General features: G+C 43.9%; 1 protein-coding gene across 12 annotated transcripts in view; it reads right to left on the reverse strand.

Moving 5' to 3' along the window:
- Positions 1 to 7,047: 7,047 nt before the first annotated feature.
- Positions 7,048 to 24,142, reverse strand: part of SEMA6D (semaphorin 6D) — a 423,500-nt gene continuing 406,405 nt past the window's right edge. For 5 of the 12 annotated variants that reach the window (XM_080980318.1, XM_080980319.1, XM_080980321.1 and 2 more), the window contains 4 exons: positions 22,627 to 22,718; positions 22,190 to 22,246; positions 15,674 to 15,841; positions 7,048 to 11,557 (listed from right to left, as the gene is read on the reverse strand). In XM_080980318.1, the coding sequence (XP_080836444.1) occupies positions 10,251 to 11,557; positions 15,674 to 15,841; positions 22,190 to 22,246; positions 22,627 to 22,718 (1,624 nt within the window). In that variant the 3' untranslated portion in view covers positions 7,048 to 10,250. The remainder of the gene's footprint in view (positions 11,558 to 15,673; positions 15,842 to 22,189; positions 22,247 to 22,626; positions 22,719 to 24,142) is intronic. The other 7 variants (XM_080980315.1, XM_080980317.1, XM_080980312.1 and 4 more) reach the window with 7 other exon arrangements.

The following is a 24,142-nucleotide window of genomic DNA, read 5'->3' on the forward strand; positions in this document are numbered from 1 at the left end:
ACTCCCATCACAGCCTCCTAATTACCTCGTGTGGGTCGTAGAGATGTTATTGTCAGCCATCTTCCGATGAGCCCCTAGTGGCCCCCGAGCCAGTGCAAAATTTCAATGTCACCTGGGAGACCATTGCCAAACAGTAGTTTTTGGACCAGACAGTTGGTTGAAATATTAATTTGCCAAGCACATGCATACCTATTGGATTAGCCAGGGGTCAGCAAACTTTTTCAGGGGGCCGGTCCACTGTCCCTCAGACCTTGTGGGGGGCTGGACTGTATTGGGGGGGGGAATGAACGAATTCCTATGCCCCACAAATAACCCAGAGATGCATTTTAAATAAAAGGACACATTCTTCTCATGTAAAAACACGCTGATTCCTGGACCGTCCGCGGACTGGTTTTAGAAGGCTTTTGGGCCGGATCTGGCCCCTGGGCCTTAGTTTGCCTACCCATGGATTAGCCCTCTGATACTTTTTTGTTTTACAAGATACAAACTAAATATAGTGAATGGTTCAGGAGGTAAGGAGGGAGTGATGATTGTGAGATATATATGGAACAGTTTGTTTTTAAACTGGCATTAAACGGGCAGTTGATCGTGGTGGACCAATGCCAGCTGCCATTGGGGCCCAACACCCATTTTATTTCCTTTGGAAGAGTTACTGTGTGGGCTGCAACCTTTGCTTAAATTTCCCAGTTACCTGGATTTAGTGTCACAATAACAGGATAGAGAGTAATAGCTTTCGTCGTCTATCATGTCGTTTGCCTGTATATTAATGAGTCCCTTAGTACTCATTGAGTTGAAAGGCCTTAATGGCCCCTTCACAGCCAGCCAGCAGTAGTTATAGGGTCAAATATACATATGTATACTCTGGCTGAAACAGAGTGAGTAATTGTGCATTAAAATATATTTCACCTCTTACAAATGTCTGTGAACAATTTAACCGAAGCAGTGCGAAATTGCTACTAATGGCCTAGCGGAAACATTACAAATAAGAGAAATGGCGGAGGTCAGGCTGTCAGTTCTCATGCTGGTTACAGAAACAATGCTAGCATGGGACGAGAAGACTATATAATCAGTAAGCAAGACCTGTCCTCCTTTTAGCTAAATAAAGCAAAACTAAATGAAACTAAGCCCATTACAATTATAGGGTCAAGGACACGTAGTGGTTTTAGACAACAATTGCTTGATTTGCATGCGGGTTCCGTCCACACTCCCCCCCCCCACTTTTCCTTTATAAGAATAATAAATAAATAAACTAAAAGCATTATTTTGTTATTATCTTCAATTAGAACAATAAAAGTGCAGTAAACAGGGCTAAAATTTCTAAACAATGAAAACCATTTGCAGCTGGGAAAATGAGAAAATGTCTTCGCTTGGCACAAAAAATGATTTAAAAAGTAGTGCCAGGTAAACTTGCATGGGGACAAAAGTGCATGGATGGGGTGCTACAACTGAGCCAGCTGCCATCCACCTCACTGCAGAAGTTGGCACACATATAGAAGGGCCTCTGCTAATGATCCTTCTCCACAGGAGTTTTTGGAGGCATCAAAACATTATTTTATTGATTCTGACACTGTTCACACTGTTATTCCCCCTCCACCCATCTCTGTGCTTCAGTCGTTAGCCTTGCCTTGCCTGCTTTTAAATACTTGCAGCTAAGACTTGCATCCTAGAATCATAGAACTGTAGAGCTGGAAGGAACCACTGGGATCATCCAATCCAACCCCCTACACAAGGCAGGAATCTTGCGCCCAACGTGGGGTTTGAACCCACAGGCCTGAGATTAAGAGTCTCGTGCTCTACTAGCTGAGATGTTCCCATGGCCTGCCCCAGATTTAGAAATAATTACAGTGGTACCTCAAGTTACATACGCTTCAGGTTACATACACTTCAGGTTACAGACTCCGCTAACCCAGAAATAGTACCTCGGGTTAAGAACTTTGCTTCAGGATGAGAACAGAACTCGTGCTCTGGTGGCACGGCAGCAGTGGGAGGCCCCATTAGCTAAAGTGGTGCTTCAGGTTAAGAACGGTTTCGGGTTAAGAACGGACCTCCGGAATGAATTAAGTACGTAACCAGAGGTAGCACTGTACTCCTTTAGCGGAGAAGATTGGGACCAGCCAATGTGTGTCCCTTCTCAGTCCACTGTGTAACTGCTAACTGCTGGTGCCTGCCCCCCCTCTTACAATTTCTTACTGAATGGCCCATCATCATCATCATCATCATCATTAGTCATCATTTATTTATACACCACCCATCTGGCTGGGTTTCCCCAGCCACTCTGGGCGGCTTCCAACCAAATATTAAAAACAATACAGCATCAGACATTAAAAACCTCCCTAAACAGGGCTGCCTTCAGTTGTCTTTTCAAAGTAAAATAGTTGTTTATTGCCTTGACATCTGGTGGGAGGGCGTTCCACAGGGCGGGTGTCACTACCAAGAAGGCCCTCTGCCTGGTTTCCTGTAACCTCACTTCTTGCAGCGAGGGAACCGCCAGAAGGCCCTCTGCGCTGGAGCTCAGTGTCCAGGCTGGATGATGTGGATGGAGACGCTCCTTCAGGTATACAGGACCTTCAAACATAGGACTCCTTCTAATGGAGGACTGTCAGCCCTTTAAAAAGAGAACTGTCTATACTAGTGCATGTGGTCACCCTGCACCCATTACCATGACAATATGTGTTTCAGATTCCAATTTTAGATGTAATTACATACTAACTGCTACTGAATTCAGGCCCTATGTGCACTGTACATCTGAAGTAGTAGCATACCACTTTGAACTGCCATGGCTTCCCCCAAAGAATCCTGGAATCTGTAGTTTGTTAAGGGTTCTGAGAGTTGTTAGGGGACCCCTTGCTGTTCCCTGGGAAGAAGGATTGACTGTTAAACTACTCCTAGAACCGTAGCTCTGTGAGGGGAATTCTAGGAGGAAAGAGCGGAGTATGCATGCAATCAATAAAAATTTCCTGAAATGTCCCCTCTAATATTTGTCTTGCTTGGAGGACGTTATGCCTCTATCAGACAAGATGATGAAGGCCTTCACATATCAGGGACGGGAGGCTCTCAAAATTGCCAGACGAGCTGAAGCAAGCGCTGAAAAGAAGCAAAACTCAAGGCTCTGCTTCCCGTCTCTGACATTGGGCAAGGTCGGAATCTGACAAAAAGCATCGCTAGGGCCCTATTATCACCCTGACCTTAAGCTGCAGAATCTTTATGTAATCATCTCAGTGGAGAGCAAGACTGCGAAAAGACTGCGTGCATCGGGCTAAGTGGGGTAGTCTGTGACCCAATGTTTCCAATCGGGATGCATGCTGCACACTTGGTTAGATCCCAGAAGGAATTTGAGCCTCTTTCTCCCCTTCAGATATTTACTCTCCCAGGGTTGTTGCGAGAGGAGAAGTGGAATAAGCCCATGCCCCTTGGTTTTTTTGAGGGAGAGGACCAAATGTGATGGATAAGGACTCCCTTGCCACACATGAACAAACCCAGACACTGTGCTCTAAACTACACTAAATCTGGAACTTACCATTAACCCAAATGGGGTTGGTGGTGGAAGGAAGTACCATAAATAAGCTGGCAGGGCTTTGATTCTGGTGGTTCCTCTGCCATTGAATTTCCCCCTCTTTCTGCTGCTCTGTTAGTCTTTGGGTTGAGACCCTAAAGGTCAAATAACTTACCTTTTTAAAAAGTGTGTTTCTGTGCAGATTTTCTCTGGTCCGAAATTAATTTTGCAAGAGTGGCAGAGTTTTGTTTCTAGAGCAGGGATTAAAATCAGAAGGACAGGACTAAGGGCCAAATCAGATGATGCATGTAGTGAAGTCCCACGTTGCTGCTGCTTGAGATTAAATTTGCTAGTGGCAGTGGAGAATCAGAATGGGAACTATGCTGTGTGTGTGAAGGATGGGTGAACCTCCTTTCGCCCCATGATGCTGTGTTTACAAAAAGTACCCAACTGAAGCTGCTATTTCCCCAAGAGGATAGCCCTCATTATTTTGCATTTTTTTTAAAAAAAGCAATAGATGAACTACAACTAGAGTTTTGAGGGGCATAATTAAGTTTGACCCTGATGTTGGTGAGAAACTGGCAATGCTTATGTGCTCCCTTCTGCATCTCCGTATCATGCTTCTTTGATACAGATGTGGGTGGCACTATGTTCTAAACCACTGAGTCTCTTGGGCTTGCCAATTGGAAGGTCGACAGTTTGAATCCCCGCGATGGGGTGAGCTCCCATTGCTTTGTCCCAGCTCCTGCCAACCTAGCAATTCGAAAGCATGCCAGTGGAAGTAGATAAATAGGTACCACTGTGGCGGGAAGGTAAACGGCATTTCCATGCGCTCTGGCTTCCGTCACAGTGTTCCGTTGCTCCAGAAGTGGTTTAGTCATGCTGGCCACACGATTCAGAAAGCTGTCTGTGGACAAACATTGGCTCCCTCGGCCTGAAAGCAAGATGAGCGCCGCAAACCCATAGTTACCTTTGACTGGACTTAACTGTCCAGGGGTTGTTTTTTTTACTTCTTTGAGATCTACCATCTGTAAATACACTACATGCTGGCAACTTTTGGGGGTCAGTGGGCACATATGTAAATTTGAGAAAGTGTCATGGGGTGCGGCATAACACAACATGGCTGCCACATCTAAACAAGGCAGGACTACAAAATGGTGTAGACATTGTTCACCATACCCACAGAAAGCAGCTCTTTGTACAACTCTGTCTCAGATGGGTGGGTGGGCAGGTACCCAATCTGTACATTTAATGAAATATGGACATGTTTGATAAGCCATGCTTAATGTAGAAGAGAAAACAAGGTCTCATGCTTTGTGGATTTTTGCAAGCATATTTGCTTTTGGGAGTGCAATCTTGGTGACTTCTGAAATAAATCAATCAGTGCAAAAACACCGTAAATATTCAGCTGTCTCTTCTGTAAAAGGAAACTCACGTTTTAACAGCAGTTCTTAGTACCCTGCTGCTCAGATGGTGTATGTATGAACAGAACAGTATTATGAACTTAATTTTAAGCACGTGCACATCTCTTGGCCTGTAAAAAGTTGTAGGTCAAGCTTCCATGTATTTACATTTCATACTCAGCCCGCCTCCTCAGGTTAGCATCCCTTCTTCTTTCTTCTCTCCCTGAAAGTATGCAGTGCTTGTTGTCAAAGGAGCCAGGGAATTTGATCCCTTTGGTAGATTTACCTTTGCTTCTTTCTCTAGAAGAATTATACCAGTAAAATTCAGCACCACTGAAGAAACTGGATGAAATGGGTGGCACAGCAGTTGTCAAAAGCTGGCCAAGAGAGCCCTGGGAGGTGGTAGTGGGAATTTGTGTTCACTGCTTGTACAAATTATGTGCCTCCCACAACAAATGTGGGTGCCCGTGGGATCAAATGCATGCTTGTTCTACAAGTCATTGAGATTGTGGCAGCTCAGCGTACATTAATAAAATCAGGACTCTCCACGAATTTTATTTAAGGCTCAGTATAGACATTCCACTCACACAAGTCAGGATTTGTTAGCATTTCAGATTCAGGGAACACTGTGCAACTGGTGCTACAAAACCCCTTTTTAAGCCTTAAGCAGCAGAACGAGGCCGGGAGAATTCAGAGGTGGGAGAATAGACTGTGCCACTTCACACCGCATGCAGATGGTGGAACACATTTATGAATGCTCCCTTATGTGAGCAACTCAATGCAAACAGAAAGTTAGCACAGCAGGGGACAGACTGGGCTGCAGAACCTTGTTCCCCAATGGGCTAATTCTTTCATTTATTTATTTTTTTAAAAAACTTTCATAAAGGTTTTTGTGTATGTGTGTGGGTGAGTATTCAAAAAGAATTATTTTCCATAGATAGATAGATAGATAGATAATCTGGAGTGGGGAATGGATCCACAGACAAATGGATTGGATGGTGCGGAAAAAGGTAAAGGTAAAGGGACCCCTGACCATTAGGGCCAGTCGCGGACGACTCTGGGGTTGCAGCGCTCATCTCGCTTTACTGGCCGAGGGAGCCGGCGTTTGTCCGCAGACAGTTTTTCTGGGTCATGTGGCCAGCATGATTAAGCCGCTTCTGGCGAACCAGAGCAGCGCACGGAAACGCCGTTTACCTTTCCGTCAGAGTGGTACCTATTTATCTACTTGCACTTTGACGTGCTTTCGAACTGCTAGGTGGGCAGAAGCTGGGATTCAGCAACAAGAGCTCCCCTCATCACGGGGATTCGAACTGCCGACCTTCTGATCAACAAGCCCAAGGCTCAGTGGTTTAGACCACAGGGCCACAGATAGGGGCTAGCTAATCTCCGAATGACTCCAACTGATTACTATGGACAGGACTGGCTCCATGTTTGAAGGAGACTTCAATGGGTGCTCTCCTGTGTAGATGGATTACCTGTAGCATAGCAGAGTGGTAGGCTGTTTTCTTTAACTGTAAGAAGATGCCAGCTGTCATTCATCATTCCCATGATGATCCACACAGCATGTTTATTTTGGCGCATTGAGGGGAAAACAAAATGGCAGCTGGGACTCGATATTGGTGGTGACAATGAGGGCTGGCACACACACTGTCAGGGTGATGTGGCTCCAGCAGCTGCCCAAGGATGCCACGGGCCAAGTATGGATCAATGCCTGTAATCTGGAGGACCATTGGGCCAGGGTGTCATAATATGCCCAGTATCCCTGCCTATTCTATGCATCAGGTATGAACAGTGAAAAGACACAGAGGTAAATGCAGTTGCCCATCTTGAAACTTCAGAAACAGGGTTAAAAGATTAGCATGTGTAGGTTGTATGTGTAAGTCCTAGGAAAATAACAGCAAGCTGCATTAAAAGACGTAATGCCACCAATTCAGTGGGTTCTTGGAGATGGCAGGTGCTATGTTGTATGAAATGAACTCCTCCTCCCAGCATGGATGGCTTTACTTGCTTCAGTAGATGGGTCCTGACCAGAGGGCATTGGCAATGGGCTGCAGCTACCTATGTGCAGTTTCCCATTCATTCCCAAAAGCTTAGCATAGGGATTGGGTTATGCTCACTGCTTTTAAACGTATAATCAAGTGAGATGCTTGCTACTTTTGAATAGTTTATTTTGACTTTACATGCGGTGTTAAAAACCCAAAAGGACGTATTATTTACACATCCACAATACAAGTTTACAAGATATCTATACATGTTAAAGTACTCTATAGACCATATAGAGCAGCTTTCATTTTTTTTAGGGTTACTTTTATAAGCTGTACCATTAAAAAAGATACAATCTGCATTTACCTTTGCACAAATGGATAAAGCATGTTTTTTATTTATTTTTTAATTAAAAAAAACAAACCCCAACCCAAAGCCCAACAAAAATTATAAATTAACAGAATAAAGACTATGTTGAATGTTAAAAAGATTTCAACATAAATACTGAGCGAACTCACATTACCATCTAACAAGGCAGCACAATGTTACAGAAAGTTATTTGGGTTCACATAACATTTATGTTTCCGTTTCACACAAGTATGTATTATTCATTACTATTTGTAAAGTGAAGTCAATTCTTTTTTTTTGTCATTTGATTCTCATTTTAAAATTATTAGTTGCAAGAGTGAAAATATTTTTAGGTGGGGGGAAAACGATCCTAAGTATTTTTGGAGGGGGAAGTAAAGGTCTTCAATGGTCAACATACAAAATGGAAAAGGGAGAATAATTCTATATATTAAGGAACAAGGTTCCCTTTTATTTGAGACAGAGAGAGACGGAGATCTTTTCTTTCCCCCCTTAACATGAAATAGAAGCCAGTGTTTTGGATGGAAGGTACTTGTCCTATCAGCTCACGACTATCCCCCCTGTGTGGGCTATACGCTGATGGCAACGTTCAGCAAGCAAGTACTAGGGCATCATTTGCAAGCTAAGATCACCATCTGTGATGAACATCAGCTGCAAACACGTACCATAGCAGCCCAGTAAGAAGCGTGCTCAGCTTTAGCAGGTGTTCCATTACCCCAGAAACCTCATATGATTTCACATTATAACTGTTTGATCCTTAAGCTAGTTAGGGGTGGGATGTTTAGCGCGAAAAAGGTTGATTTAATGCTGCTGTCTCCTCAGCTTAGAGGCTGCCTTTTCATTGTTAATTAATTGTTCTTGTGGGGATATCCCCCCCCCTCTTTCTTTCATCTTTTCGGATACTGTTGAGAGAACTTACAGCTGGCATGTGGGGAATTGTGATGTGCTGTTACCAAGAACACTTGACAGGGGTTTAGTGTAGGGTTTTCTTTAAAAAAAGGAAAGAAAATCATTTTCATGAATAAGGCACAAAATGCACAGATCCAGGTAAACACACAGAATATTTACAGAATATTGTCATTACCGGCATGACTATGGAGAAACCACAAGCTAAACAAATTGATTGCACTACTGTCAAATTTTTCTTGGGCGGATCCTGCCAAGCCTTACTGATGTATCTTCATTTCTGTTGGAAAGGGCTAGAAAATAATATTAATAATGTGAACATCTTATTCCACATTTCTCTTCTGTCTTTTCTTTTGTAGAAAAGGGACATGGCTCACATATGCCTCACACGTAAACATCTCAGAGTGAGGAGGGCCACGCTATGATGGTGTAAACCAGCCTTCCTCCACCTGGTGCTCTCCAGATGTTCTGGTCTGCAAGTCCCATCAGCCCCAGCCAGCACGGCTGTGTTGTCCTCCAAAACATCCAGAGGACACCAGCGTAGGAGAGGCTGGTGTAAGCACTTGCCATGGATGCAGGGAGCAGTAGTTCCTCTTATCCCACATTGGGCTGAGCAAATATACAAGCCATAGGTTTGCTCCTCAATTCCTTGTACCAGGTGGGTACATGAACAGCCCTGGCTTGTTGGGGGCCAATGAAGCACTTCTTTGCATCTGGAAAATATTTCCTTTTTTCTCTTAGGGTCTTTTCTACTTGGGAATGTCGCGTTTCCCCCTTTCGTTGCCCTTCTCATTCCCCCTGCCTTTCTTTATTTTGTCTCGGTTTGGGGGAAGGCGGTGTTTAAAAACAAACAAATGAACTGCTTTTTGAACCAGGGAGTCTGACCATAATGGAAACTTTGTTCTGGATGAAGAACACTTAGAAGTTCTAAAGTTTGCATTCAGGTTGGGAAGTCAGGTGGACTGAAAGACCAGCTGAGCACTGGAGATGGGGGAGAATCAATTTGGTTCACATTTTCATGTTAACCTACCTTAATTTGTGCTTCCCAAAGCACCATGCAAGCCCTTTGGAATTTGCATTTCTCTGAAGTAAAAATTTCCAAACTGCTGCAGAAATTGGGCAAACTGAATATCAGAAAAAGGAGAAACCAAAATGGACTGATCTAACCATCCCTACTGCCGTGGACCTCTATTAATGCTACACTTGGAATTTAGACATCTGACTCTATAGCAGCATAATTTAGAATGAGCACATTTGCACCATTTCACATAGTAACTAGTTCTGCCCAGGGCAGAAATCCGACAGCACAAAGCTTCCCACATGAGATCTGCTGTACACCTCATGCAATCCAAAATAATCTGAACCAGAGCCATCTGTCTGTTTAGTCAAACTCAAATGTAAACGTTTCTGTAACTTAAAAGATGCAATGAGATTGAATACCTCCTAGCTTTGTGCGCACACACACCCTCACACCCTCACACACAAACACCTTTATTCTCATCATAAACAAAAATGTCATCCTTTGGAGGAAAAGAAAAATGCTACAGTTGGACTAGAGACCAAAGTTCAGCAAGTTGCTTATTAACCAACATACTTGTTGAGACATTATCATTTGCTGACATTTGTGCAAGAGGCAAGGCAAATGCATACATATTAAAATGTTCACATTTCATGGGAAGACTACACATTATGGCAGTCTAAAAATGAACCCCATTTTATTGTTATCGTTATTATTATTATTATTATTATCTTCAAGTATTTTTGCTTGCAGATCTTTTTCCCCTCCCCCTTTCCTCCCCAAGTACTTTTGCTCAGGTAGTTCCCCCTCCCATTGTGCTACATGTCTCCTCTGCTCCAAACAAAAGAAATGTGAAGGGCCAGCACCTTCCTTTGTTATAATCTGTTGAGCAAGCTGAGCCTTGCTTTAAGCCAGGTGTGTGGCAAAAGCCCAGATGTTGCTGGAGTAAGAACAGGTTCTTTGGCGGCTTGTTCATTCTCTCTCTCTCCGTGTGTGTGTGTGTTTCTCATGACAAGCGAGTCACTGTCTTATTGTCTGTCCTGCAACATCATCCCACACCTCTTGACAGAATACGCAAGTCTCAGTAGCTGTATTTGTTCAGTGGTCTGACTGAAGGCGTCTGGGGAGCGAACGAGGGTTTGGGCGGCACGTCTGGTTTGAGGGAGGGCGTCCTCTTTATCCCTGTCCGAGGGAGCGTTCCATTGCTCGTGTAACTGCTTTGCCTAGACAAGGAAGGCTGTAGATGGACACTCACTGGTGCCCCTTGCATGTAGTCCATCTTTGAGCCTCCTCCGGGAGGTATGTATCCCCCGCGGTTAATACTAGGCTGCCGCGACAGCAGCACGCCATTGGGCGAGTTTAAGTTTTTAGGGAGGGCTGATATAGAATGCCGCTGCGATGAATTTTTGTGGTAGCCCCTCTGTCTTTCCAAAGAGGTCATGGGTACTGCCGGCGTGGTAGGGACGTCCACCCGTTTCGTCGGACTGTTTCGCGGAAGGGTGGATGGAGGAGAATACAAAGAGGCTTCCCTGTTGGGAACTTTAGGCGGGATCTCAGTCATGTTTCCCATGGGATCCAGCATTAAAGTTTGGTGAGCCACCTGGAGGTCTCCCATAATGGCTTTGGGGTTGCTAGGCATTTCGTTCAAATGTTTCAGGAAATCGTTCAAGGTGTTCCTGGAATCCACAGACCTCCTGTGGTCTCTCTTGCCCGATGACTTTGTGTGCGGGTGGTCCATGTTCTGTATCTTCTTGTCTGCTTTGTGTGCGTTGGAATTTGAGAAGGACATGTTGTAGTCGTGGGTGGCGTTTGGAAGAACAATAGCGCTGGGGATGTGTCCGTGACTTAGAGGAGAATGAGGTGGAGGACTGGACGGGAAAAACTGAGGGCTCTTCAGAGGAGTTTCTTTTCTAGAAGCACTGAGGTTGTTCTGCGCTTTGTCCATCTGACTTTTCATAGACTGCAAAGTCTTTTGCTGCAGCACCGGCGTGGATTCTGGTGTTGGAAGAGCTGCCAGTTCTGGCGGCTGGCCTCTATGGTCCACCATCATCATGGACTTTGTGTCGGCGGTTGGTGGCATCTCTTTTCTGCTTGTTAACAAGTTTGAATACAGCTTGGGAGAATCGATATTCTGTTGATACTCCTTGACTGGGCTATCGAAGAGGCCGTTCAGCTTGGCGAAACTCCCGCTCGAGTCCGTACAGGACTGAGCTGACTCTGCGTCTTTGTGTATCTTCCTGGACTTTCTCACAAACATATCCCGGTAACAGTAAACAGCCACGCCTGCAATAAAGGCTCCCAGCAGAAAGGCAGCAAAGACGCATGTAATCAGGACATTCATGTGCACCATTTGGTTAGAATCTCCTGACTGGACTTCCCACCTGACACCTACAACAAACACATGTGGTATGGAGAGATTAGAGCGTGTTTTATTCTGCATGACCGTAAAACAAAGCTTGCTTATCTTAAGCTGCAGTACTAACCAGACATAACAGAAACCTAGCACCACTGCACTTGAGAGAGAGAGAGATTTGCACAGTAGGGGTAGGAATCACAAGTCTTCTGACATGGATATCCTCCTCAGGGAGTCATTAGTGGTGTATATATACATATACCAACAGATGTTTTTAAGTGCTAAGTGGTTTCTGATGTATCTAATTCAGGTGGAGACTAAAAACATAGCGGGCACAATCCAGCACAATTTCTATTTATTTTAATGGGAGAAAGTTGAAGCACGTTCATAACTCTCACATTAACATTAACATTAACATTAACCCTAACCTTAACCCCTAATCCTAACCTGAAATTGCTTGAAATTGGCATGATTGCACCCCATGTATGAAACAGTCCTCACTGAAATCTGAACATGTTTAGAGTTGGTCTCCACCATAATTTATCCTACATTTGATGTGTTATATTTTCCCCAATTTACACCACCAGCATCATGCATATACATTAATATGCAACATCTCTGCGATAATATGGATGTCTAATCCATTTGTCCATCATTTCAATCCAATGAAAGCGCTCCAGTTGTCCAGTTTGGTGGAGTTACAGTTTGGTGGAGCAACCCCACAACACTGATACAGCCCCCCTCCAATTTTGGAGATTTTGCCCTTCATTCTTTGCCCCCTGTGCCCAGATAAATATTTCTGCTGGCTCAGGAGGCTGCCGTGCCATTATGCTGGGCTGTCTGATCAGAAGGATGTGAAATGATCGCATGGGCTTGCTGTAGCACTGTGCTGCAGTTTGGTCTTTCCACTCATCCTTTCTGGGCCTCTTGCTCTTAGCTAACTTATCAAAGCTGACCACAAGCATCAAGCAGGGCATGGCTGTTGGAGGAACCATGCTGACCAGTTCACGTTGCCCTCTTAATAGGGGTATTGTTCTACAGTTGCACCCCTCCCTGATGCCCACTTGGCTCTTGGGTTCAGGGGCCCTCCAGATGTTGTTGGACTCCCAACTATCATCAGCCCCAGCCAGCATGGCCAACAAACAGGAATGATGGGAGTTGTAGTTCAACATCTGGAGGGCCACATGGTCCCCACCTCTGGTCTGGATCTTATAGCTATTACAGGCACCTGCAGAGACCTGGTCAAGCTCTTACTTAGGTCTATCTATACTTCTGATAGGAGAGAGTGCACTGATGTTGCCTACTCGTCCTTATAGCAGTGCCATGCTTTTCCTTGCTCCAGAAACCAAGGAAACTACAATATCAGCAGCTGTTTGCCTTCCTTGTTCTGTCTGGCAGCTGGTTTTTATTTTATTTATGAAAGTATTCACGACCTGCCCTCTATCAAATTGATCTCAAGGCAGAGTATAAGAAGATATTTTAAACCACTGTTCAGTTAATAAGACAAAACAATGAACAATAAGCTTTAAAAAAAACCTCACAGGGTGGCTTATTGTTACACAGCAGAGTTAACAATTCCTAAATGACTGAGAAAATAGCCAACCTCTCTGCTACGCTGCCTTCCCAACTGCAGGCAAGAAGAGCCACCACAAGAGAGAAAAGGGAATGCTACCAGTTTGGAGAGGTCATTTTCTTTTGCAAATGGAAGCAAATCATAGCTATGGGGGTAAGCAGACAGCAGATCTATCTCTCTGCAGGCCAGGAAGGCTAGAAGGAAGGCTCTCTTTCCATGGCTGCCTTTAATGGCTGTCAGTTCTAGATGCCATCACAAGCATAAGGAGACTTCCCTTGACAGGCTGGCAATCTCTGACCTGCACCTCTGTGTCTATTAATCTGGAGAACTGGACTATATGAGTAGCATTGCTACACTCTGCCAATCCAAATGCACACACTCTGTCCTGAAATATCCTTTTAAGACTCACAAATAGTAGCTGGTGTGGTATTAACATTAACGATTTCTGCTAGAAAATTGAGGTTAGAAGGTGCTACACTGCCAAGCTGCAATTAATAACTCGTGGAAGGATTTCTCTTTCAATTTCCTGCCCGACTCATGAATCAGAATCAAAAGTGAGATAGGATTATGCAAATATTGTGCAAAACTCTATAATGTGCAGATTTGCATTGTTAGAACTATGCTAATATTTTTACCCCCCTCCAAAAGCTTTCTCACTTTGCTATTTTGGAAGTGGTATTCTCTGCAGCTTAAAAAAAGAAGTCAAGATTACCCACGCATTTTAAGGCCTAGACTTCAGTGAGTAATGAACTTTTGGAACAGAGCATCATTTAAAAACCATCCAGCTAATGAGAGGTATTAGTAGTTTTCATACTATAGAATGCATTAAATTTTGTACTAGAAGATCAAACAATAGTATTAAAAAAGGGAAAAAATCAAACTCGCACGTTAATATCAGAGCTTGCAGGTTTTTGTTTTTATTTAAAGCAACCACAGACATTGCACCGTTAAGAAAATGTTAGTTTGGCAGAATGCACCTAATTGTGTTATTCGGCACAGTGGGAAAGTTAAAACAAAGAAGAGTGTTACGTGTGGTTTGTGTGTGTGTTAAGAGGCAAGGCCTTTGAAGAGAGTTGAAAGGTTCAGGGTTATTGGTTTTAATGGCATTGTGCAGAAGAGGGAAAAGGAGGGGAAAGGCTGAGAAAGGCTTACTACAGAAAACACTACCGAGCGTGACTGAGAGAGCGCGTGAGCAAATCCTGGCAAAAGCAGACTCGTTTTAAAGGACAACCAAGCGATAAGAAACACCTGAAGCAAATTACGAATGCGCTGCCACAATGGCCAAAAGGAAACCTGATACGTTTCGCTGAATACTTGAATGTGAAAGGTTTGCTTGAGAACTTACGACTTATTTTTTCTTTTTTTGAGAAAAGAAAAGACAGAATCATGCAGATATGTGCCATTTACTAAGAGGTGTCCAGTTTGGGTATCCAGATAACAGAGGACGAGCCAGTTTGAATGAGAAGATAAGGGGCCTGTTCAGACGTGAAGCCCCCCCACTCTCTCTCATTTATTTTTCAGTTGTGAGGATGAAATGGGCTATTCCATTTTTATCTTCACAACAATCCTATGTGCTGGATTAGGCAGAGAGAGAGAGAGAGAGCATCACTCAAAGGACTCAATAGTCCAGCGTGCTTTGAATGGAGGCCTCTCCAATCTGTGTCCAACTGACACCTCATAATGCAGAAGCTGCTATTTGCAGGGATTTTCCCCTCCCCAACTTCCTCATGGATACACAGATCAAACAGTCACAGTATATACACCGGCTGCCTGATCTATGTACCTACGGTCAACCAGGCAGCACCACACTGCCCTTTATGGAATACATGATTCTTCTTACATGGCGATTAACCCACTGTTTGTGATGATGTTAACATGTGGAGTTGTTCTTAGCGGGAGAGATTTAGGAAACTCAAACTCCCACAGTTTTGAGGTGTATCTCACAGAAAGACACCTTAGCGCTGATAAAGGATGCAGCAATTGGGAGGAAGCTGGTGCTGCAAGAGTTTTTGAGAGTCTTTTGTTAAAAGCCAGAATGATCTCGTTTCTGCTGTGGTGGATTGATGCGGTTACTCCGTGCAAAGGCTTTTTGCAAAGCTATGCTGCGGCGAGCCTTATGCGAGAGAGTAAAACTTTGACATTGTGGGCCAGCCAGAAGGAATATCGCAGACCCATAACAAAGTACACAAAAGGCAGTGTGGTGCAAGAGGATGCTTTTCCGGGAGTAAGCTCCATTGAACTCAATGGGATTTGATGCTCAGCTGACGTGCGCTGTTGAGCATGCATTAAATGCGTATGCAAAACAAAATTTGACGGGGGGGGGGGAGAATAACAGGATGAGCAGGTGTTTGTTGAACAGTGATGCAAACTCTGTGTTGCTGCTCATCTTGTCTCCCAAATCCCCCCTCCTCCCTGCTCTCTTGGCCCAAAAGAGAGAGGCAACACGATTGCACCTTTTTATTACATACACAGGCTGATATTGCATGCACATTTTGATAAGAACAAGCGTTTGAATTTGAAACTGCTGAAGCTATCAGGTTTCCTTTCAACCGTTATAAAACCCCTGGTTAGGCCTTACCCTTCGGGACCCCTGATAATGAATCAGAGAAATCAGAGGTGTTTGGGTCATCTTGGGCTACAAATTTCCGGGAGCCAGTCACTTTAGGTTTCCAGGAACCAATCACTTTGGGTGAGAAAACGGGGATACTTTCCACTGTGGTAACAGAAGTTGAGGGTAACGCCATGTCTGTGGTGGCAAACAGATTTTGCTTTTATTAATGTGCATTGCAGTCAGGTTCCTGCCCCCCACTCTACGGTGTGTGTGTGTTTCTTTTTTTATATGAAACCCTCAACAGTTAGTGACTTTGCACGATGACTGCTAAATTGTATTTGGAAAACAGGCTTAATAGGAGTTGCACGGGGAACAACAGCATTATACTGTGACTTGCTCTTTAAAATCAGATTTAAAGTCAGGGACAGGAAATGTATTGCGAATTATTGCCATTATTCAATGACTGTGGTGCTTAAATAAAATCAGTAAGGAAGATGGAAAATGGAGGGGGGGTGGGAAGCAGACTTTAGGAATGGAGGAAGCTGCCTTATTCTATGTCAGACTGGGTTTCTGATATATTTCCTGTCAATTTATTATTATCACATTTATATACTGCTTTTCATCCGAAGATCACAGGACAGGTTACAGTATAAAAACATGTAACATAATAAAAAATAAAATCATAACCTCCCCCTGCCCCCCCAAGTTTAAAAGGTCATCGATTGTTTCATTAGCCAAATGCCTGGGTAAAAAGGAATTTTTTGCCTGGCGCCTAAAGATATGTAACGAAGGCACCAGGCAAGCTTCCCTGGGGGGAGAGCATTCCACATTTGGGGAGCCACCACAGAAAAGGCATTTGAAGAGCTAATCCCCTTTCCCTAACACATTTATGATGAGGGGATTCATTGTAAACTGAGTGTCTTGCTTTGCATCCTGCTGGTGGAATCAATTTCACAAAACAAAGCTCTGCATAGATTTATATGGGCTGCCCTTGAGACTGACCCAGAAACTCCAGCGGGTGCAGAATGCCGCAGCGAGACTCCTTACGGGGTCCTCGCTGCGAGATCACATTCACCCGGTGCTAGACCAGCTGCACTGGCTCCCGGTGGGGTACAGGATCAGGTTTAAGGTGCTGGTTTTAACCTTTAAAGCCCTATATGGCCTAGGACCCTCGTACCTATGGGACCGCCTCTCCTGGTATGTCCCACAGAGGAACTTACGATCTTCAAACAAAAACATCTTGGAGGTCCCAGGCCACAGGGCGGTTAGAGCCAGGGCTTTTTTGGCTGTGGCTCCGATCTGGTGGAACGCTCTGTCACAAGAGACTAGAGCCCTGCGGGACTTGACAGCTTTCCACAGGGCCTGCAAGACACAGCTGTTCCACCAAGCCTTTGGCCACAGCACAGCCTGACTCCCTCCTTTGGTAATTCTTCACAGAACTCTAGCCCAATGGTTCCCATCAATTTGATTTGAAGTAATTTTTTAATGAAATGATTTTAGAATGTTGTATTATTTTATTGTTTTTAGCCACCCTGAGCCCAGCCTCGGCTGGGGAGGGCGGGATATAAATAAAAATTTATTATTCTTATTCTTATATACTATGCACACAATCCTCTGGGTGCAGAATTGAGACAAGACAGTACAGAACGCTTGTAATACTTTTATTGCGACTTTATTTCCCATACTTCTCTCTGTGTGTGTGTTTAAGACATTTTGACTAGAAACAATATATGTATAGAGAGGTAAGGAGCTCACAGACTTAAGAGTCATGCTGACTGAGCAAAGGTCTCACTGAGATCTCCTCCCAGACCTTCTAGAGTGTGTAACATTTAGTGTTATGGCATCAATGAGGTCCAGCCTCTTGCAGTGCCAACAGGGCCTCTTCTAATGGGCCTTGGGAAGAATATGGCAGGTGTGGGTGTTTTGGATGTCTCAATCTCACTTGTAAAAAGGAAAAGGAAAAAAGGATTGTGCCTTGAGCTACAGCAATAACAGCTACTGTATAGCTATGGTGGATTCATAGGAATGGGTGTGAGCCTTTATCAGAAACGGCAAGGAAGCTTTCAGGAAATCAGGTCTGTAATCATGAGGGCCAGGAGCTTGATATAACTGGACAAAAGCAAAACCTGGAATTCATGGCATTCTATAGCTCATATGCCACAATTCATGTTGACATCAGGGGTGGTGTCAATTTCTAAGCCTCCTGTGCATATCTGCAGTGGAAAGCTTTGGGTGAATGTGACTTACAAATCCCTATTAATCGACAGTGTGGAATCAAGTGCATCACGTCAACATTTAAAAGTAAACCTAATTTTTTTTTCATCCATTCATGCACAGGCAGAAAGGGCATATTTTTCACACAAGGGAACTGCGACTTTCCTCCCTCCCCACCAGAATTAGTTCTTGGACAAACAAAATCCATCAAACACCATTCTTGTTTCATTACAGAAGTGCAAATAGCATCAAAGAATCGTCTGCTGTCAAACTTCCAGAAGCATTAAAAAGCATGTGGCAAAAAATTGTAATTGGCAGATAGAATTAAGGAAACATCAGAGGAGCGTACTCTGTACTGGATTGTGCTCTCATTGAAGTCCAACGTGGAATTTTGCCTTTTGAATTAAAGAAAAAAGCAGCAGTCTAACCATTTAGGAGGAATTTGGGATGGAAATGCTTAAAAAACAACAACAAACCACCACCAGAAGGGAACTGATGCCCCTGTTGAAAACAGGGCTTCAAAACTTCTATTGGGAACAGATAAAAGAAAGTACAGTGGTACCTCGGGTTACATACGCTTCAGGTTACAGACTCCGCTAACCCAGAAATAGTACCTCGGGTTAAGAACTTTGCTTCAGGATGAGAACAGAAATCGTGCTCCGGCGGCGCAGCAGCAGCAGGAGGCCCCATTAGCTAAAGTGGTGCTTCAGGTTAAGAACAGTTTCAGGCTAAGAACAGACCTCCAGAATGAATTAAGTACTTAACCCGAGGTACCACTGTACTACTTCACGCAGCACAAAGTTAAACTGTGGAACTCCCTCCCACAGGAGACAGAGATTTCTTCCAACTTGGATGGCTTTAAAAGAGGATTAAATGAGTTCATGATTAGGTTATCAATGGCTACTAGCTATGCTTGACTTCACAGCTGGATGCAGTAATACTTCCGATTATCAGTTGCTGTAAACTGCAGGAGGGGAAAGTGTGCTTGGGCTCTGCTTGCAGGTTTGCCACAAACACCTTGGTTGGCCACTGGTCTGATCCAGCACACTCTTCTTAGGTTCATATTCTGACACCTGCCTCCTTGATCATTTCCCTCCTGTGCTGCTCAGGAGTTCTGGGAAACCAAAGCACTGGCGCAGCTCTGAAAGGTTCAGTCTGCCATCTTGATTCAAAATGGTGTCCCATTGTATCCAAACATGGACAAGACCCCTGCTCCCAGGAACCTTTCAAATCACAGAATTGTAGAGTTGGAAGGGGACTCTGGTGATCATCTGGTTCCAACTCCCTGCAAGGCTTGTCCTGCCTTTTGCCCCAACCTTAAATTATCAAAAGCAAGTTGCATAATTTGGTTACAAGGTCTTAAGTCCAAATGCATCGTGAACAGACATGGCAACAACCCTTCAAACCTATATAACCCACCAATTGTAAGGGCCCGGTCTTGCTTGAGAATTCTCAGAAACAAATTATTATTATTACTATTATTATTATTATTATTATTTATTAATACTGAGATTATAAATGGGTAATGCACTCTGTCAGTTTCTAGGGCTGTGTGTGCCCTTCCCTGCCCCAACCCAGGCAACGATAAACCAGAATCTGGCCTTGGGAGTTGTGCTAATTAAGGCTTTTAAAGTCCAACATAGTTGGGAACAGCAAGGCAATGCTAAGTCTCTTCTCCTTCTGGGGACAAGAACACACAGTCAAAGCACAGTGCAGGGCTGTTTGAAAGCTCTTTTGCAAACAGTCCTGCAACTGCTCTTTGCATCTCAGGCACCATCATGCAAAATCTGGTGACCCTATCTTAAGAGGCGTCCAAAATGTTGCAGTCCAGCATCTTGATGTATAGCGGTGTCACAACAGTAGCCAAACACAGATGGGAAACCAGCTCCTCTATCTTGGGAATCATTAAGGTGTTAAGTTTGGCAGCGATATCTCAAGAGGTGTCTGAATGCATAGCGAGTGGACAGACAGACAGGTGGACAGACAAACCACAACTCAGCTATATCAGGTATAAGAGCTAATGATGATGATAATACATAATACCTCCACATACAGAGACAGTGGGCAGCTAGCTAACCTTGGTGGGAAACTGAATGTTGGACTAAAAAGTAAGAGTCCCTCCTGGATCAGACCAAACACTGTTCCCATAGTGGCCAACCAGATGTCTATGAGAAGCCAAAGTAGGAAAAGTGCTGTTCCTCTACCACTTGTGTCCTCCAACAACTTCTATTCAGAGATGTATTGCCTCTAATCCATACAATATAGCCATTATGATTAGTAGCCATTAATCCTCTCAGCCTCCATGGATTTGTCAAATTTGCTCTTAGAGCTGCCCAAGATGGCAAGATTGCTCTTAGAGCTGCTCAAGATGCGGTGTGAAGAAATGTTCTGAATATTCTACCACACCATTGGATGGTCTTGAGTTCTAGTATTTATTTGTCATAGTTTTACATATATCGCTCTATGCATACCTCAAAGTGGTCTCCATTAAAATATTGACTTTATTATTAATGTATAACACATATATTATAATATTTTGAGAGCGGAAGAAAAACTTCCCCTTCTACATTTTCTCCATAGTCTGGTCATATTACCCCTCTCACTCAGTGTAAGCTGCAACCTTTCTTTCAGCCCCCAAATGATAATCTGGGCTGCACCTTTTCCAGCTCTACAATATCCTTCCTGAGGTGTGGCAACCAGAACTGAACCAAAACCTTAAAATCCCTAAATGGCCTCAATCCAGTATACCTGAAGGAGCGTCTCCATCCCCATCGTTCTGCCCAGACACTGAGGTCCAGCGCCGAGGGCCTTCTGGTGGTTCCCTTGCTACGAGAAGCCAAGTTACAGGGAACCAGGCAGAGGGCCTTCTAGGTAGTGGCACCCGCCCTGTGGAACGCCCTCCCACCAGATGTCAAAGGGAAAATAACTGCCAAACATCTGAAGGCAGCCCTGTTTAGGAAAGCTTTTAATGTTTAATAGGTTATTGTATTTTAGTGTTCTGTTGGAAGCCGCCCAGAGTAGCTGGGGAAACCCAGCCAGATGGGCGGGGTATAAATAATAAATTATTATTATTATTATTATTATTATTATTATTATTATTATTAAACTGTGACCACACCATAGTAAATTACAATGTGCAAAAGGCATTGTAATATTAGCAGTTTTATCTTTGATCCCTTTCCTAATGATCCAGGCAAGGAAATTCTTTTTATTATTATTCAGTTTTTAATTCTAAGTTTGCATATCTAACTGTGCGGTATATTACAACCACTTTCCTTACTGTTGTTACTTTTCCTATTCAGGTAAGATGCTGAGATTTCAGTAACGGCACACAAAATCCCAGACCACCGATTTTTGGAACTGAACTCTATGTTTCAGTACCTAAACCAAGACACCTCTTGGAAAGCTATTGTATAATTTCTCTTGCCGCATGAGAGCTGAGGGATCAGAGTTTAGGAGGGGGAAAAGCCATATGTAGGCAATTGAAATAGTATTGCAGACATGAAAAGCCTATTGTAAGTTTGCCTGTTGTTTGGAGAATGGTTGGGTTTCCTCTGTAAAGGAAGCACAAAGACAAGTCCTGTGATGCAAGCGAGTGGGAGGGGGGAAAAACCCCCCATCCTTCTCACTCTTACCAACAGCTTATTAAAGGCAAAGCCATCCCCTCATTTGCTCTGTAATTTTTCTGGAAGAAGCACATAAAACTTGAAGCGATCTGATGCTAAATGCCACCTATTAGTGGATATGATGCTATTAGCACAAATGCATTTCTGAAAACCTTTGAAGATATCAACACATTTCCAACATTTCAGAAATACACATTTCAGGGGGGGAAATGTGCATTTGCTTTTTATAAATAGCCGGGACGACACAGGAGGAGGAGGAAAGGGAGGAGATGAAGTGGACCAGGCATCTAACTGCTAGGGTAGCGTTCATGAAGACATGGTTGAGTGGAGGGGGAAAGAGTAGAAGCTTAGCGGGCATTTCGTGCAGTGAGAATGTCATCTATGTTAATCAGGCTCTTTCACTTAATAAAAGATGTGTCTCAATTAACAATGAGCTCTTAAGCATGCAGATACACAAGGTGGAAAGTGTTAAGTGAGAGAAAGTCTTGGCTGTTCCTTGACCATCAGAAGAGAGATGAGTAAAAGCAGAAAAGCAAAAAATATGGAGGTCTTGCCAACTGCACCAAAGGAAAGAAAAAGGGAGGAGGAAAAGAAAAGTAAAAAAGAAAAGGGGGACGAGGCTGTCTGAAAATGCTGAACTGAAGGAAAGAAAAGTTCCATTAACTGGGGGGGGAGGAGAAAAAAATGATTGAAAAAAACTAACCAGATGTTGGATCGCCAAATATTTTGTAATCTGGTGTAGTTGTAGTAGGCAAAATTTCTAAAAGAATTAAAGGAACACGTAATCAGTGAAAAGTAACCGAAAGGAAAAGCAAAATAGATTTCCAAAGCTGAAAATCAGAAAACAAAACACAATAGGTTCACCCAAAAGGAAGAAAAAAAAAGGAAAAGGGGAGGGGAATACCTGTTTTAATAAGTTGACATCTAGACCTTCATGAACAATACATGAAGGCTGGGAGAAAAATGGCCAAGGGGGGGGGTTCCACCACCCAAGATCAAGTGGCTTAGGTTTGTGCTAAATGGTTTACATGGGGGCGGGGTGCTCTGTGCCATTTTTTTGTGACATCCACACCGACAAGAGTGTGGCCCGCAAACCAAACCATGCCACATTTTCAAGTTGGCCCTGGGACTTGTGCTTACCGTGGCAATCCCCGAGTTGTGCGGTGTTGCCATATTCCACATCTTGCTCATATCCTCCAACGCTGTGGTTGTATGAAACAAACAAAGATAACCTGCAATTAACAGCATTAGTTGGGGAAGAAACCGATGGCCACCGTCATTCTCAAAAGAAACACAAAAGCCGCAAAACATGTTCATTCAGCATTTGCTAAGCAGCAGTTCTCAACCTGTGGGTCCCCAGATGTTGTTGGACTACAACTCCCATCATCCCTGAGCTCTGGCCTTGCTAGCTAGGGGTGATGGGAGTTGTAGTCCAACAACATCCGGGGGCCCACAGGTTGAGAAAGTCTGCTGCTAAGGTGAGCTGGGCGCTGGATATACAATGAAGGGAAGAGATTTTGTCTTCAGCAACCTCTGCTTGGAATCTCAACCATTTAATGGCTATGCCTTCTTCACAATAATCCTTGCAACTTCAAGCGGGTTAAATAGCCACGGCCAAATAATACCCAACCCACAGGGAAGATTTCCTACACAGGCCCCAGTGAAATGAACGGGAAGCAGAGATTACTACGACCACGTGGTGTTGTATCTGCTTACGACAGGCATAGGCAAACTCGGCCCTCCAGATGTATGGGACTACAATTCCCATCATCCCTGACCACTGGTCCTGTTAGCTAGGGATGATGGGAGTTGTAGTCCCAAAACATCCGGAGGGCCGAGTTTGCCTACTTCTATTCATCCCAAAGGGTCTTGCTCAGGAGAACTTAACACTATGCCTCCCAAATTATCTAACGACAGAGCTGTCCAACACAATCTGACCCATAGTTCCCTGCCCTGTTTTCCCTGGCAACAAGGCACCAGAAAACCTTTTATACTTTTACTAGCTCCTCTGATCACTGTATTGGGGAGTGGAAATGTAGGCCATGTTGGACAAATATCATGTCCAGATTCAGAGTCAGTATGCCTGTGAATTATCACTTGCTGGGTTATTGTAATGTGAGGTCTATTGCCACCACCCTGCCACTCATGTCCTGCTTCCAGAGACATTAGGTTGGCTTCTATGTCAAACGGGATACTGGTAACCCTTTGGTCTCATCTAGCAGGTCTCTCCTAATGTTCCTACGCTCACACAACCCTGATCCCATGCTGGGACTTCCCCAGGGAGAAATGTCCACAACTGTGCTGTCATCACTGAGATGGTCTTGTATCTCGTACCAACCGATCAGATATTAGTTAATGATGGGCCACAGAGCAAAGTTAACTTTTATTTGTCCAGCTGGTTCATATGGGTGAAAACAGCCCTTCAGACAACCTGGTCCCAGATGGTTTAAAGCTTCACAAGATTATTAACCCCTCTATAAATTGAGCCCAGAATCTACCGTATTTTTCGCTCTATAAGACGCACCAGACCACAAGACGCACCTAGTTTTGGAAGAAGGAAAACAAGAAAAAAAATATTCTGAATCTCAGAAGCCAGAACAGCAAGACGGATCACTGCGCAGTGAAAGCAGCAATCCCTCTTGCTGTTCTGGCTCCT

Source organism: Podarcis pityusensis (assembly GCF_964106645.2).
Source record: "Podarcis pityusensis genome assembly, chromosome: 14".
Classification (NCBI taxonomy): domain Eukaryota; kingdom Metazoa; phylum Chordata; class Lepidosauria; order Squamata; family Lacertidae; genus Podarcis; species Podarcis pityusensis.